Source organism: Pezoporus occidentalis, unplaced genomic scaffold, assembly GCF_034315485.1.
Source record: "Pezoporus occidentalis ecotype Australia unplaced genomic scaffold, CSIRO_AGI_Poc_V1 ctg23, whole genome shotgun sequence".
Lineage (NCBI taxonomy): Eukaryota > Metazoa > Chordata > Aves > Psittaciformes > Psittacidae > Pezoporus > Pezoporus occidentalis.
Genome location: NW_026914180.1, coordinates 412,446 through 427,739, shown reverse-complemented (window position 1 = coordinate 427,739; position 15,294 = coordinate 412,446). Strand labels below are relative to the sequence as shown.

The 15,294-nt window shown below is 39.2% G+C and overlaps 1 protein-coding gene across 1 annotated transcript in view; it reads left to right on the top strand.

Annotated features, from left to right (window-relative positions):
• The first annotated feature begins 6,859 nt into the window (after positions 1–6,859).
• GHRHR (growth hormone releasing hormone receptor) overlaps positions 6,860–15,294 on the top strand; it is a 38,146-nt gene continuing 29,711 nt past the window's right edge. Inside the window, exon 1 of the mRNA XM_062621342.1 lies at positions 6,860–6,925. Within this exon, the coding sequence (XP_062477326.1) occupies positions 6,860–6,925 (66 nt within the window). The remainder of the gene's footprint in view (positions 6,926–15,294) is intronic.

Below are 15,294 nucleotides of genomic sequence, written 5' to 3'. Positions count from 1 at the left end.
AATATGTAATAGCTAGAAAGGTCTATGAGGTGCTAATTTGACACCCTGCCTTTGTGTCCCAGCAGCACTAACCCATCTGCTGCTGGTGGGGAACCCTAGAAAGTCCTGACGGCTGCGTGCATTACACAGTAAGACTCTGATTTCTGTATGTCTTACTCCTTGCTAATCCATGTTAGTCCTTTTCTGTCAGTCTTCAAAGTGCACTTCAATAAGCCTTTCTTTGTATAGGTTATTGGTGAAAGAGACATGATCTGACAGAATGAGATTTATATGTCTAGGTTGTTCCAAACATGTGGTTTGGACAAAGCCATCTTAAAGTGGGAAAAGCAGACTTGTATTGTGACAAATCATATCATACTACTTGCTTTTAGGTCTAGCAGACAGTCACTGGATAATTTTATTTACTAATACAAACATCCTGAAATAACTAAGTATGCCTTGGTGACATTTTTAGGATGGAAGTACTTGCTCTCAGTTTTCACCTATTTCTGTCCAGTGAATGCACAGAAATGAACTTTTAGAAAACTGAAAGCAAACGAGGTGATGGACACCTTTGGTTAAGACTCATGTCCTCTTGATCTGGATCAAGTGCAATGTAGAAATGACTGTTTTCAGACAACTTGGAGAAACTGCTGATTTCTGACTGCTGGCAGGGGTAAAACTGTGGAACTGTTCAGAACTTGAACTTTGGTCTTTGAGGGACTTTAAAGAAAACTTAGGTTCTGTGTAGACACCTAAGTGATTTAGGGACTTAAGTTTTACGTGTTCGAATTCTGTTCAAGTTCTCTGTCAAGTACTCTGACTTGTCACATGAGGACTTCTCACGTGATTTTTCAAGCACTTTGTGCTTCTATTGAATCTGACCTTTCGTCAAAACTTTACGAGTGGTTAATTATTATGCTAGGGTTTCCACTGTATGAACAATAACCTCTTTCTTTCCTTAAGGGATTGTTTGTCCAATTATTCAGTTTTGCCCAATATTGTTAAGAAGCCTTGACTTTGGCTTCTTGAAAAATAATAGCTGTTTCCTGAGCCCATTCAAACACTGAAATCATTGTTAAATTTTAATAATGGTGTCAGAAAAACTGTAGGGGTTCACCAGTACACATTTATTCCAAACATAAATCAGCATAAATGGTTTTAATGGTACCCAGTCCTATGAGCTTAGCTTAATAAATTCACTGGAATGTTTTGCACTCATAAAGAAAATGAAATAGAAATGAAAGAAATGCAGGGTCTAGAGATTTAACTAGTTGGTAATGTATGACATTCAATGATAGATGAGGAAAACAGTCTGATCACACACTCTGTTGTGGTAGGTGAACTGTGCCAAGGTAAATACTCTGACTAGTGTGTATAACTTGCATATGGCTCAGTAAGAAGTGAGTATGTGTAGGTGTACAAACTTCTGCGCATGTAGTCTTACATACAGAAAAACATGTATGTGGGGCAGAGATACTTAAAATTACTAATGAGTCTGTGTAGAACACACTTTCCCAACTCCTATTATTCCAGCGAATATGTAACACAGTTCTTGGGTGACTTTCGATGAAGATTCGGATTGCAGTTCGTATTATATTCATAGGAATGATTTGGACAGACCTGTTTTACTGCTTTGATTTGGGATATTTTTGTTTTGTTTGGGGTTTTTTGGGGTTTTAATTCTTGTGCTTTTATGGGGGGGAACATCTTTTTGTATTTTATCCTGCAGTGTTTTGAATCACATTATTATTTTTATTGATATTGCGATTCAGTTTAATTCTGTTATTCCAGGCAAAATTTGTTTTGCCTTGTAAGCCAAGCCATCTAAATTTAAGTCCATGTGTGAGATAATTTTCTAAGCACCCATTGAAGTCACTGCAGGTCTACTGAATTCAGTTAGCAAAACATAAAAAGCTATTCAGATGACAAAAACATTAAGATTAGTTGAACAACTGGAAACTTCCCTGACAATACTGATGAGGACTTGTTTGAGTTTAATAAAGACTAGACTCTTTTGTATGTGCCTATATATACATATATAAAGAGAACACCAAGACAGGACCTGTAGTTTTAAATAAAATAAAATAAAAATACTTTTTTTGACAAAAAAAAAGCATTTGCAATGCTTGACATTAATCTTTACTGTCCGGTTTTGAACTTACAACTTAGTTTAACATCCAAAGGGTAAATACATAAATTATCAAAAATTAAAAGTAATTCCTTGCCAGCATTAATGTAAATCACCAGAGAAGACATTCAGCGTAGTCTTGTCAAGAAAGTCTGTCTGATGAAAAAAAAGGTTTTTACATTCAAATGTGTCAACTGCCTCCCAATTGCATCTAGATTTAGACAGATACTATTTACTTATACTGTAATAGGAATCCAGAAAAACACTAACATTTTAGGTAATAGGCTGTCTGATTAACTTGTCCCTTAGGCTGGTGGGAGCAGTTGATTGCTCTGTAAAGATTTTCAAGACCTGTCTTTCATGTGACATGCGACAGAACAGACAAGCCAAACTTGGGCATTTCCTGGGAATGCTTGAAGCCAAAACCCGCTCTAGTGGAGATGCAAACAGGAAGGACAGACAGTAGGCAGAAACCTTAAACTTCCTGAATAGACAGCTTTCTCTGTCTAAATCTATAGCCTTCAACGACCACTAAAACCAAGAAATCTTCCTCTGAAGGTGACACAAAAGTTCCTTTTTTTTCCACATCTTCCTTACCCAAATTCAGCTGGCAGTTCATGCAGTTGGCCTAACTGCTGCCTGGTGGCTATGTATTTAAGTGTGAAGCCTCCCAGGCCCTCTGGAGTTGAGATTCCATAGGAATGGCTCTGAAATTAAACATCCTTATTTGCACAAAATCAGTCCTGCCTTCTTTTCTGCTGCGCTTCAATCCCTCAGGATCCCAAGGATGTTAACAGGGGGGCTTGCTACTTTGTGCAGTTCTGTTTAAGGCAATCCTCAGAGGAGTGGTAGCTAAAGAAAGCTGTCTGCAACCTGGAGTCTTAAAAATAGTAGCAGATGGCTGGAACACTGCAACCAGCTGGGCTGCAGTTAACAAAAGCTCGTGAAAGATTTTAAGGTCAGGCCTGTACTGTGGGAACAAGGAGGCTGTGGTACGTTTGAACTGGAGACTGAAAAATGACCCACAGCAGGAACTGTTCTCTGATTCTTTTCAGAGAGTTTTAGAAAGGTTGTTCTGCTTTGCTCCCTTGTTCCCTTCAGTCAAACAGGCTGGAGATGGGACTATGTTTGCCACATTACGAGGAAAAACCCTTTGTCAAAATGTTACTGCTTTCGCATCTTTTCTTCTTCCCATACCTCATAATATTTCTATTCTTTTTTACTTCAGATCTTCTTCATTAACTTTTACCCCAGTATGATTTGACTTTCCTCTGTTTCTTACTGAAATATGTAATTGGACCAGTCCCATTTTTGCTTAGTACCTGGCCCTGATGATGATGTATTTCACAACTTTGTCACTGCCTTAATGGGAATTTGTTCTTCCTGCTCACCTCATTGAGTTTCAGAGCAGGTGTTCGTTGTTCATCAGCACACCATAAAAATGGGAACTGGGCTACTCAGTGTCCATCCTTCTTACAGGGCTTCTGGCACCTACTGTATTTCAGGATATAGAATCATAGAATCATAGAACAGTTGGGGTTGGAAAGGACCTTAAGATCACCTAGTTTCAACCCCCCTGCCATGGCCAGGGACACCTCACACTAAACCATGACACCCAAGGCTCTGTCCAACCTGGCCTGGAACACTGCCAGGGATGGAGCATTCACATTTCACAACCCATTCCAGCACCTCACCACCCTAACAGTAAAGAACTTCCTCCTTATATCCAGTCCAAACTTCCCCTGTTTAAGTTTGAACTCGTTACCCCTTGTCCTATAACTACAGTCCTAATGAAGAGTCCCTCCCCAGCATCCTTCTAGTCCCCCTTCAGATACTGGAAGGCTGCTACGAGGTCTTGTCATGGTTTAAACCCAGCCAGACAGCTTGTTCACTCACTTCCCCCTCTTCTTGCCCTCCCCCTACTCCTGGAGGGACGGAGAGGAGAATCAAAAGAATGCAACTCCCCCCAGGCTGAGATAAGAACAGTTTAGTAACTAAGGTATAACACAGATCACTACTGCTACCACCAATAATAACAATGATAAAGGAAATAACAAGGGAATAGAATACATCACGTCACCACCAGCCAGCCAATAACTCACGCCCCCAGCCCAACCAAGCACCGACCCATACCTCCTCCAACCCTGCAGTCCCATCCCTTCTGGGTAACTCCCAGTTACATCCTGGGCATGACGTGCTGTGGTATGGAATACCTCTTTGGTCAGTTTGGGTCAGGTGTCCTGTCTCTGCTTCCTCCCGGCTTCCCCTCCTCCCTGGCAGAGCATGAGGCTCACAAAGTCCTTGGCCAAACCAAAACATCCTTGTTATCAGCTCTGTTCCCAGGCTGAAAGTCAAAACACAGCACTGCACCAGCTACCACGAAGCAGAAAAATGACTGCTACTGCTGAACCCAGGACAGGTCTCCATGCCAGCCTTCTCTTCTCCAGGCTGAACAACCTCAACTTTCTCAGCCTGTCTTCATCCAGGAGGTGCTCCAGTCCCCTGATCATCCTCATGGCCCTTCTCTGGACTTGTTCCAACACTTTAATGCCATTTTATGTTGAGGACACCAGAACTGCACACAATACTCCAAGTGAGGTCTCACGAGAGCAGAGTAGAGGGGCAGGATCACCTCCTTTGACCTGCGGGTCATGCTCCTTTTGATGGAGACCAGGATATAGTATCTCCCTTGCACACTCTGTATACTCTGGACTTACTCCATTCTGCATAAAATGCTTTTCTGAAACTGAAGCCTCTTCTCCTTCTTTCTCCTTTTTTTCCTATTCTAATCAAAATAAAAGATAAAATCTCTGACTATCACAGAGACTGCTAATTCCAGCATACTCCTACTTGACAAAGAACTGAAATAGAAGTTGGATTGAAACCTGGACAGCTGAAAGGAGACATCTGGGAGGAGGGAAAATTAGAAGTCAAACATTAGGTTAGGAACCAAAAGGAAGGATAAGGATGAGTAGCGCTTCAAGAAGCTTGACCTGAAATACAGCAAGCCTTCATGAAGCAACCTGATTAGCATAACTATCCCTAGGTAGCTGGTGACTTGGAGAGACATATACTTATTTATTTATTTATTTACTTTTACCTGTCTTCCAAGCTCTTTCTTTTAATGTTCTTAATTTGCTGGGTATAATGCACCCCCAGGTTTCCGACCCCAAGTTCTCACTAATCGCCTCTATGAAAGATACATGAAGTGATATAAGGGCCTTAGGAGTCCTGGGAAATGAAAGGTTGGACTCAACAAGGGAGGCAAGCAGCAGGTGGAAAAGCAGAGTCTAAATTTGGATTCTGTTGAGGTGTGAAAGAGCAGCATCTGGGACTAACTGGGGTGTAAGGCAGTGTAAATAGTTGCCTTGAATCCACTCTGGTCCCATTAGGCTAATTTATGCTTTTACACAAATAACATATGCTGTCCTTTGAGAAACACCAGTTATTGCCATATAAATGGAAAATGCTTTCACCTTATATTTACATTGCTGATTTCTTGGGGCCATGGTATAATTTTGTGCAATAATATGGCTATTTCAGCATGAAAAATCCCCCCTACTTCCTTCCTTCTGGGAAAAAATAAAAAAGTTTTATAAATGCTATCTGATTACTAAAGGTACGAGATGCAGTGGAAAGACTGGAGACAAGATGCAGAGGAAAGAGAAGTCTAAAAGGAGGAAACTAGATAGACAACCTGGTTTGGAGGCAGGAAGCAAATAACCAAAAGCTTAAATTTGCAAAGGTCATCTCTTAGTTTCTCATGTGTTCCAAAGAACGCACAATACATGCCCTCTGAGTCTGCTTTGCTGTAGACATTTTTTGGTGATCCTATGCATTTATGTGTCTTGGATCAGCCTCCTCTCTCATTTTCCCTGCTGAAAAACCCAGCAGCATTCCCAGATGTACAACTTTGACTAGAACCATAAATAATGGGAGTCTTTTTTTGATTTCTATTATTTTCTTTACACTGGTTTTTTTTTTTGCCACAGAAGAAAACACCCTTCCTTAAATATACCAGGTTTGAAAAAGATGCCTTAAAGCATTACCTATAGCTGCTTTATCTTCTTAATTTTTATCTAGGACTTTTTCACAGCACACTGTAGAAATTGCCAGCTGCTTCACAGGTGGCTGAAAATATCTGTATGTCCTGCTCCATTTCTTGCTTTTACCCAGCTATTGTTAGAAATTGAAGCGCCTATCAAAATTAGGCTGGTAAACAAACAGGGACATAGCAGAGGTTTAACTGCCCGGAGGCAAAGTTCACATCTTGTCCATTGAGTGACAAACATTCAATGACATTGTGGTGGTGAAGGACATGCAAGTAAGCCTTTTGCTTACTGTCTGCAGAATATTTTTGTGGAACAAGCGCAAAGAGAAAACCACATTCTCAGTCTGTCAGGACAGGAATTAAAACCTGTGATCTTTTTGCAGGTTGTTACCAATGCAATCTGTGAGCAGCAGAAAGATGCATTGTAGGGTGAATAGATTATTTTGTTGCTTGCTGGCATTATGTGACTGGGGAATACACCTTCTCGTCTGAGCTAAAATTTGAGCAGGAAAACTAAACCCAGTATTTACTCCAGCAAATGTAATCTACAAACATTTTCTCCTTGGATTGAGTCATTCAAGGCCTTTTGAACGTGGTATAGCTTTGTCAGATAGCTTAAAAAAAGTCTTTGTCTGACATGGGGCCAAAAGACATGACGACTGCTAGACTAGGTCACAGGTGTGACTGAAGGTCTGACAATGGTTGAGGTGGGAGAGGAAGGCTGGAAGAATGAGACCAGCAGGGAAGTATTGCTGCCCACACAGGTAAGTCATTTGATGGGAAAACTTCGCCAAGCAAAGACTTACTGTAGTGGAAAGTGTATTGTATTCAGACTTCATGGCTGCTGCGTGCCCGAGCTCTGAGAGACAATTGATCTCCTGCATCATGGAGGTTTATTACATTAAGCTCCTTCGGGTGCTTCTTGAAAAGCATCCTTTTTGCTGTCTGTGAAAGAGGGATGAACAGAACATGCTGTGGTTCAGCAGAGGAGAAATGCTCTTTGAAGAAAATCAGAAAGCGTACTGAAGATACTGGGAAGGGATAAAATCTGTAAGGCTTGTCAAGATTAATTACTATGATATTGGCTCAAGTGTGTTGAACACAGGTGATGTTTCTCCCAGGAGTTGTCCCTGTTCTCCCTGACAAAGTCCAATTCTTAATCTCCCAGTGTGACAGAGGCAGTTTTGGGATGGAGATTTCCCTCCTTCCTCTCCCATGGCTGGCTCCAATGAGGTGCAGAGACCCTTTGACAACTTGACAAACTGCTTTCAGTGACATCCAAGTGACATTCCTCAGTTAGGTTCTTCTCTCTCTGAGCAGGGAGGACAGCCAATCTGCTTTACAAAGTGGCTCTGTGTTGTCCCTTTGGCATCCGGAGATACAGCTTTTTACTAGTTTGAAGGACTCTGTTCTTTAAAATAAAATAGATTCTGCAAACAAACAGAATAAGGAGACAGTGAGACTCAAGTGACTTGCCAGGATGTTTAGATGGGTGGGATGTACAATGTGTTTTCTCCTCTCCTACTCACAAAAAGTTGGAAAGTGGGGCTGCGTGCCCTTAATAAATATTGTCAGTGAAGAAAGGAGCTGGGGAAGGAAGACTTGTGGTCAAATAAAAGGAAAAATAATGATTTTAAAAATTAAAGATTTGGAGCAATTCTCTTGTATGGAGTCCCTTAATGCTGGTCTCTGAAAGGCTTTGGTTACCTCATAGCTACCGAGAGTGGGAACTGGAGTTTCAAAGTGGATCAAAGAGGTTTTTACATCTCAAATAAATTTTTAGCTTCCATATGTCTTTCTTCCAGAGATTTTCTAGTCTCCTCTGGCACTGTCATATCTTAGTGCTTGAAATAGTGTGCGGATGTGCGTGTGAGGGTGTATGCTCATGTGTATATAGGAGTGTTTGTATGTGTACCAATCTACAAATATAATTTCCTAGCCAAGACCTAGAGTGCAGACTGCCAGCTTGGTGTTAAGCCAATATTGTTGTGTTCTGGGAAAACACACAACGAGAACTTGTATTTGGGTTATGATAAGAGTTCAATTTAATCACAACAGAAGCCAAGTCATCCCAAATTACAGCTTAATGCACTGATAGCAGTGAAGTTGCAGCAAAGAACATGAGCTTTTCAAAGAACATGAGCTAACGTCTAGAAAATAGGAGTGAAGGAAGGGCCCTGGGTTTTGATCTGGCCCAGCCATCAATTCCATTTCTGGTATCAGCCAAATTATGTTAGGCAATATTTGCTATCCCAAAGGAAAAAGAAACAATGTCCATGTAAGTGCTGGCAAAAAAAAAAGAAGGGGGTAAAAAGAGGATATTTGCAGACATTCAGAGTACATTAGTGTCAAACTCAAACACACACCTAAATATAGGTGTGGAAGAGCAACATCAAAGTTTGATTTTTCTTCCCTTGAGGTGAGATTTTCAAATTGGACTGAATTAGGAACTCAAACCTCAACATTATTTTCTGGGGAATTCTGTTCCTAATTCACTCATATTTCTGAAAACTTCACTTATGATATGTCATTGCCTCAGTTTCCCTCCCTCTGACTTGGACAGAACTATGCTGAAGCAGAAGGATGCATGTGGAAATCAATTGCCTGTATTTATCCAGTAATTATGACACTAGCAGCAAGGTCTCTCCGAATATTTTAATATTAAAATGCAAAATTAACTTTTTATTACAAAGGTTCTGTGAAGTTTAACTACTTACTGACTTGCAAATACTCTGGGGTACAGTTTTCAAATCATTTTTATTGCCATTATTTTATTGACATAATTACACAGGATGAAGTTATAGACAGAATTTCTAGTTTAATACCAGTCTCTGTTTTTCAGAGTTTAAACATGGTCCCTGTTGCACTGTAGTTCTAAGGGCGGTTTTAATATTCTAAAAAACCTATGACAAATATCAAGACAATGCCTTGTCAAGATGTACATCATACAATATAATGTGCAACTCACTGAAAGAATACTCTGGTGTCCTGCTTGCTCTCTTCTTTCCCATCCACATTGTGCAAAACTTATTTTTAAAAAAAGTCAGGTATCTATAATTATTTTTTTTCCATTGCTCAAAAAGTGTCATGTGTACTGGCTGTAGACAAAAGACCACAACATTTTACTTGCTGAATGTTGCATTAACTCTTCTCATGAGAGCTATTATTGAGGTAGGAAAAAAAAAACAAACAGTAAAATGTTGCTTTGAAAAAGTATGTAGCTGACTTACTCTAATTTCCTTGTCTAAACTGGAAAAGAAGGATAGATGTCATATCTTTGAGTATTTAAGATTCCTTTCTCTGATAGAAGTGTGATCAGCCACTTCTTCCTTCTTGCAGCCTTTTGAAGATCTTTTCAACAACTGTCTCACTTTCATAATGTAGCAAGTGCTTCAGAGCAGGTGAAGATAAAAGTTATATTGTTTTGTTCTTTTTAAATACATTTTTCAACTCCAACTCACGCATTTTTACAGCTATGATGGCACTGTTCTGATCTCATCAATGGCTTATAATAAACCATGTTGTATAAATAGCTCGCTCTTCTTTCACAGCTGTTCATCCTTTTGAGAGTTATTGCTCAAACTCTTGACTTTGGCCAGAAGTCTGCCTTTTTGTTAGAGTTGAGTGGAATGAACTTCTAACCATTTCAAATGCCTAGTAGATCCTGTAGTAAGGGACTTAAGCACAACCAGACACATTCTTGTGAAATTGGCAGGGTTGCATATTTGTCACCCAGCAACTAGTAATTGCCCATGTATGTACTGTTAGTGTGAATAAGATAAACACATTGAAGGCTAAGTTACCTTGCATTCATAGCTGGTGAGAACAGAGCTACCAGATTGGATCATGCACCAAAGTCAGTGAGCACAATTACATTTTACAGCATGGCTAGAGCTTGGTATGACAACTGATGTTTGAGAACCTTTTCTGCTAAAAAAAACATTGGCTTCCTGTTGATTGGTGACAACTCAAAAAACACTGTGACTGGGGTATTCTGAGATATTCTCAACCCTTATGACAGAGCTGAGAGTCAGTGGTAAGGACTAAGAGCAAATTTCCACCTTTTTCTATCAGTGAATTGATACAAAAGCAAGAGGTGTAGCTTATCAGGACAACAGGTGAAAGGTCATCTTTTGCTTTCTTTTAGGGCAAAGGAGATTCCAAGAGAGAGAGGAAAAAAAAAAAAAGGAAAAGAAAAAAATTTGTTTATTCTATATCAAGTGAAAAATAGGCTTGAAAAATGTCAGTCACACAGTCTTTTGAAAAAGGTTTATGAAGTTGTATGGCCAATGTAGACTATGATAACATCTCAGCAGAAAAAAAAAGGAGTATTTCCTTAAAAAAGACAACAAGCCAAAATCCAGCCAAGCCCTTTCCTTCCCCTTTGCCCTCCAGAAAAAAACTGATTATATATATGTATTGGGGGAAAGGAAGAGGGAAAAAAAACCTAGCACCAAAATCAAACCCCAAACTCTTCATCTGGAAGTTTTTCAAATTCTATATTGCACATTTACTACCTGGAGACAACATCTTTCTCTGCTGATACTCACTCAGAATTTGAGTAGCACCAAATGGTCAGAAGCAAGCAGTTGTCTAATAACCATGGTGAGATGTTTGCTGTCAACACCAAGGTCTACAATTCTGGAGACACTCATTCCAGTTGAGACATTCAAGTGTCCTGTCATATTAATAAAGCTGTTACTGACACTTTACCCTCTTACCCTCATCCAAACTTCAGATCATGTTGTCACTTTGGTGTGATAATTGCATGTAGCTCTTGTGTAAGGACAGGGTGTCAAGAATGATTTCACTGCTTGAAACTTCCCAGGAAATGAGATACACAGTGCCATTAAGTGAAATGGTGAATCAGTCTAGAAGGCAGATTTCTGCTTTTTCCTTACTGTGCACATAAGGGGGAAATGTGTATTTCTTTGCATTCATGAGTAATACATCTCACTGTAACTACTAGATGTTCAAAATGCAGTTTATTGTTATTACACAATAAATGCTGAATATTAAATTACTTAATTATCATGTTGATTAGCTCACCTCGTTGCTATGTGTCATCCAAGACAGATAAATAAGGAACATTTTGAGCCTCCTTGCTCATCCTCCAAGAACATGCCAGAGGAGAATCACAGTTGCCACAAGTTCTGTCATTTATATATCCTACGCCAAATATTTCCCAGAAGTGAACTAGATTTATAAATGGTTTCCTGATTCTGACAAGACTTACATAAGTTTACAACTCTGCTTTGTTTGCAGTTTATTTCTTCCTGTACAAGTCTCTGCCCAAACCCTTGTATGAAGTGGTGTTTTGCTAGCATGTGTGTATCCTGACATAGAGAGGAATGAGAGAGGGAAATTACTACACTTCCCCCTTTCTGATCAGAGAACAAACGGGAAGTTTGATGACTTTTGCTGTTTCAGAGGTCAATTGGTCACACTGCCCGTTCCCAGTACTATGGTTCAGTCATTCTCTACCTCTCCTTTTGTCTTTATGAGGAACTTGGAAGACCACAAAATCAAGATAATGCCTGCAGTTTAACTTCCTTCAGGCTTTTGATCAGATAGGAGAAAGCAATGGTAGAGTCACTTTCTTTACAAAAAATATATAGAATCTTTCCAGACTACATATTGAGTTGGAAATCCTGTAGTTCTACAAATACTGATAACTTTAGTGAGCAGGAGGGACCAGGGAGCTGCATAAAAGCAGGAGGCTCAAGTCAGCTGATGGCCATTATGCTACAGGTATGGCCAGCTGATCTGCAGATCTGTTGGCTGCAAGCTTCAGATGTGATAAGGACTGAAATGAGAGAAATTCTTTTTGGTGGAGGATAGAAGCTATAGATCCTACCCAGGCAGGGTCTTTTCAACCACACCTTGCCTGGAGCAGTTAAACTACATCTCAAGTCGCTGCTGGCATAGACATTGTAGAGTATATGACATTAAAAGAAATAAACTGAGGCTATATCTTACTTCTTTTTTGAGCATTTAATCACATTTAAGTCTCAATGAAAAAGAAGCCTTTGACATGATGCTGGGTTTTACATGGCATTCAAAAGAAATTTTAAAATTCTGTTTTATTTCCTTTGTGTGACAATATATTTATAAACACTACAAGTTTGCTATTAAATAAGAGTGACCAGAGGGAGCTCAGAGAAAGCTGCTAGAATAAAGAAGTTGGGCAAGCAAGGTCTCAGAAACAAACCTTAAAGAATTGATATACAATTCCAGAGACAAAGGGAGATCGGTGGTTAACTGGGGATGGCTAAAAAAGATGTTACTTAAGAGACAAGCATAATTTATTCCTTCTCATCATTATGGGCAGAAGAAATGGCTTTACAACAGGGAAGAATTAGATTGAATATTAGGAAAAACTTCATAACTAGAAGAAAAACTAGGCTGCGGAGCTGGTTGCCAGGGGAGGATGTGAATCACTGTCAGTGTGGATCTTCGTAGTTAAACAGCCATCTGTCATAGAATTAAATCTTCATTGCTGTAGCATTAGATTAGGGTTAAAATACTTAGCTACCTCAGTTGTTATAGCTAGAGTGAGTCTTACATAACTGGTATTTGTAGTAATGGATCATCCAAGAGAAACCTGCTTTTTTTTTTCTTGTTTGAGGTTTTTTTATACTGTCTGGGGTTTTTTGCTTTTAATTTTGTTTGCTTGGTTGTGGCTTTTTTTTTTTCTTTTGTCTTTTTGTTGTTGTTATTCCCTGCATCTGTGAAGGACTGTAATAAAACAACTGTATTTTTCTGGGTTTCCTCAAATTTATCCATCATTCAAAGCCATCAAAATATGGCAAATATAATGGAGTAGATGGAGAATGTATTTTATAGTCATTTCAGTAAACCTCCAAAATTTGTTTGCACCCCAGTAAGCTAAGTAAGCTGGTACTCCCTTGTAAGGAAAAGAGGTGCAGATAGTCCTTGTTAGTCTAAATGATAGCGGAAAGAAGTGTCATGGTGAGGTGTCCCTTCTCTGTTTATCAGTGGTTACCATCTAGTCCAAATGATCACAGTATGACACCATCGTAAGAGAGGAGATATATGTGTAAGATGAAAAAAGGCTGATATAACTTACATCAATGTGTTAAGATATGCTACAAAGAGACTCATCAGGTGTGGAACAACTACTTTTTGAGAGATTCATTTAAATGTGACAGCTCAATTTTGTGGAAAAGACACATGGCTTAAAACTTCTCCATGGGCCGATTTCTTGAGCTAGTTTCACAAGTATCGCTATTTTGAAAGATACCTCTTCCTTTCGTCTCTGTTGTAAGTATGGATATTTTTTTTCTTTACTCAGTACTTTAGTCCAGGATGATACATACTTTTGGAAGGTACCAGAAGCTTTGTGGAGTAAGCAATAAGAAGAATATTGACCAAGCCTGATTTTTGAAGATAATGATAAAGAGTGGGAAAATAGAAAATTTGTAAAAAAACCAACCCAATTTCTCAATGAGAAAACCTTTGAGTCTTTGTATAGTCCTGCTTAAATAATGGAACTAGTCTGTGGTCAGACTCAGTATTAGATCACAGATATCCTGAACTCTCTGAAAAGGCTGGAATAGCTAAAAGAGAGATTTTGTTCATTGGAGTAATCTCATCTTTGGTCTTTCTACTGAGTCCTGAAGATAGTTTCAGGAGCCTAAATACAGATTCTTAAAACTTAAAATAAAACATTGAACTACCTAGAATGGCAGTTCAAAACTGTACATGAAAAGACATTGTATCTGATGGCTAGTTAGAAAGCAGTCAATCAGTTTATTCTCAAAAAACCCTTGTAAATGTATCGTAATCATCGTAGTTTAACTCATTTACACCCCCATGTATATGTATATATATGTATATGTATGTGTATACACTTTTATATGCATATATTTCTTCTTGTTTTCCTTCAGAAGTTATTATGCCAGTACTTTCCTAAGGTGAACAAATTGTCTGAGCTGAGAACTATTTCTACAGTACTCAAGTTTGTGAGGAGAGATTACTTCCATGTTATTATGTCATTTCCTCAAATAAGAGTCTATGTTTCAAGATAGAGTAGTTAATTATGGTTCCCTTTTCTCTTTAGTCATTCCTGAATTACCACATTGTGTAATTACTCAGTTGCTACTGTGTAATCAAAATAATAACATGTTTCTTACTTTTCTCATTACTACTGTAACCAATGTAACCAGAACCCCTACTTTTCGGTCCAACATTTTACAATGTTAAACTGTCTGCAGAATAACCACAGGCACAGTCTTATCTGTGGTCTATGGGCCACCAAGAGTGAACACTTAACTCATCTTGTGCTGCTGTTAACACTGCATCATCAACACTGTGTCTGCCACTTGGATATCACTGACTTACCTATTTGACTGTGACCAAGGCTAGCTCTTCCACTTTGAGCTTCCACTCTGAGCTTCCACTCTACTAGGCATTGTATAAATATGACTAATCATTTCTCAGTCTTAGAATCATAGAATCATAGAATAGTTAGGGTTGGAAAGGACCTTAAGATCAGATCTTGGAGCAAGCAGAATAGGTCTCACCCAAGGTTTGGCACTTCTTCTGGAGGTGAAATGCTTTCAATTTATTCTAAAGGCAGCATGCCATAAATAGACTTTTAAGATGGTGTGGTGGGTTGACCCTGGCTGGATGCCAAGTGCCCGCCAAAGCTGTTCTATCACTCCCATCCTCAATGGAACACAGAAGAGAAAATGTAACAAAAGGCTCATGGGCTGAGGTAAGGACAGGGGGAGACCACTCACCATTTACTGTCATGGGCAAAACAGACTTGACCTGGGGCAATGAATTCAATTTATTACAAATCAAATCAGAATAAGATAACCATAGAATGGTTTGGGTTGAAATGGACCTAGTTCCAACCTCCCTGCCATGGGCAGGGACACTTTCCACTATACAAGGCTGTTCAAAGCCCCATTCATAATGAGAAATAAAAACTAAATCTTAAAACCCTAACCCAACCCCTCCCTTCTTTCCAGGCTTAACTTCACTCCTGAATTCTCTTACCCTTTCACCACAATTGCAATTAAAATTACAGAAATTCCCCACTATCATTCCACTTCTCTCTAGCTGCGTTCATTCCATGTTTTGCCCATTACCTCTTCCAATTACT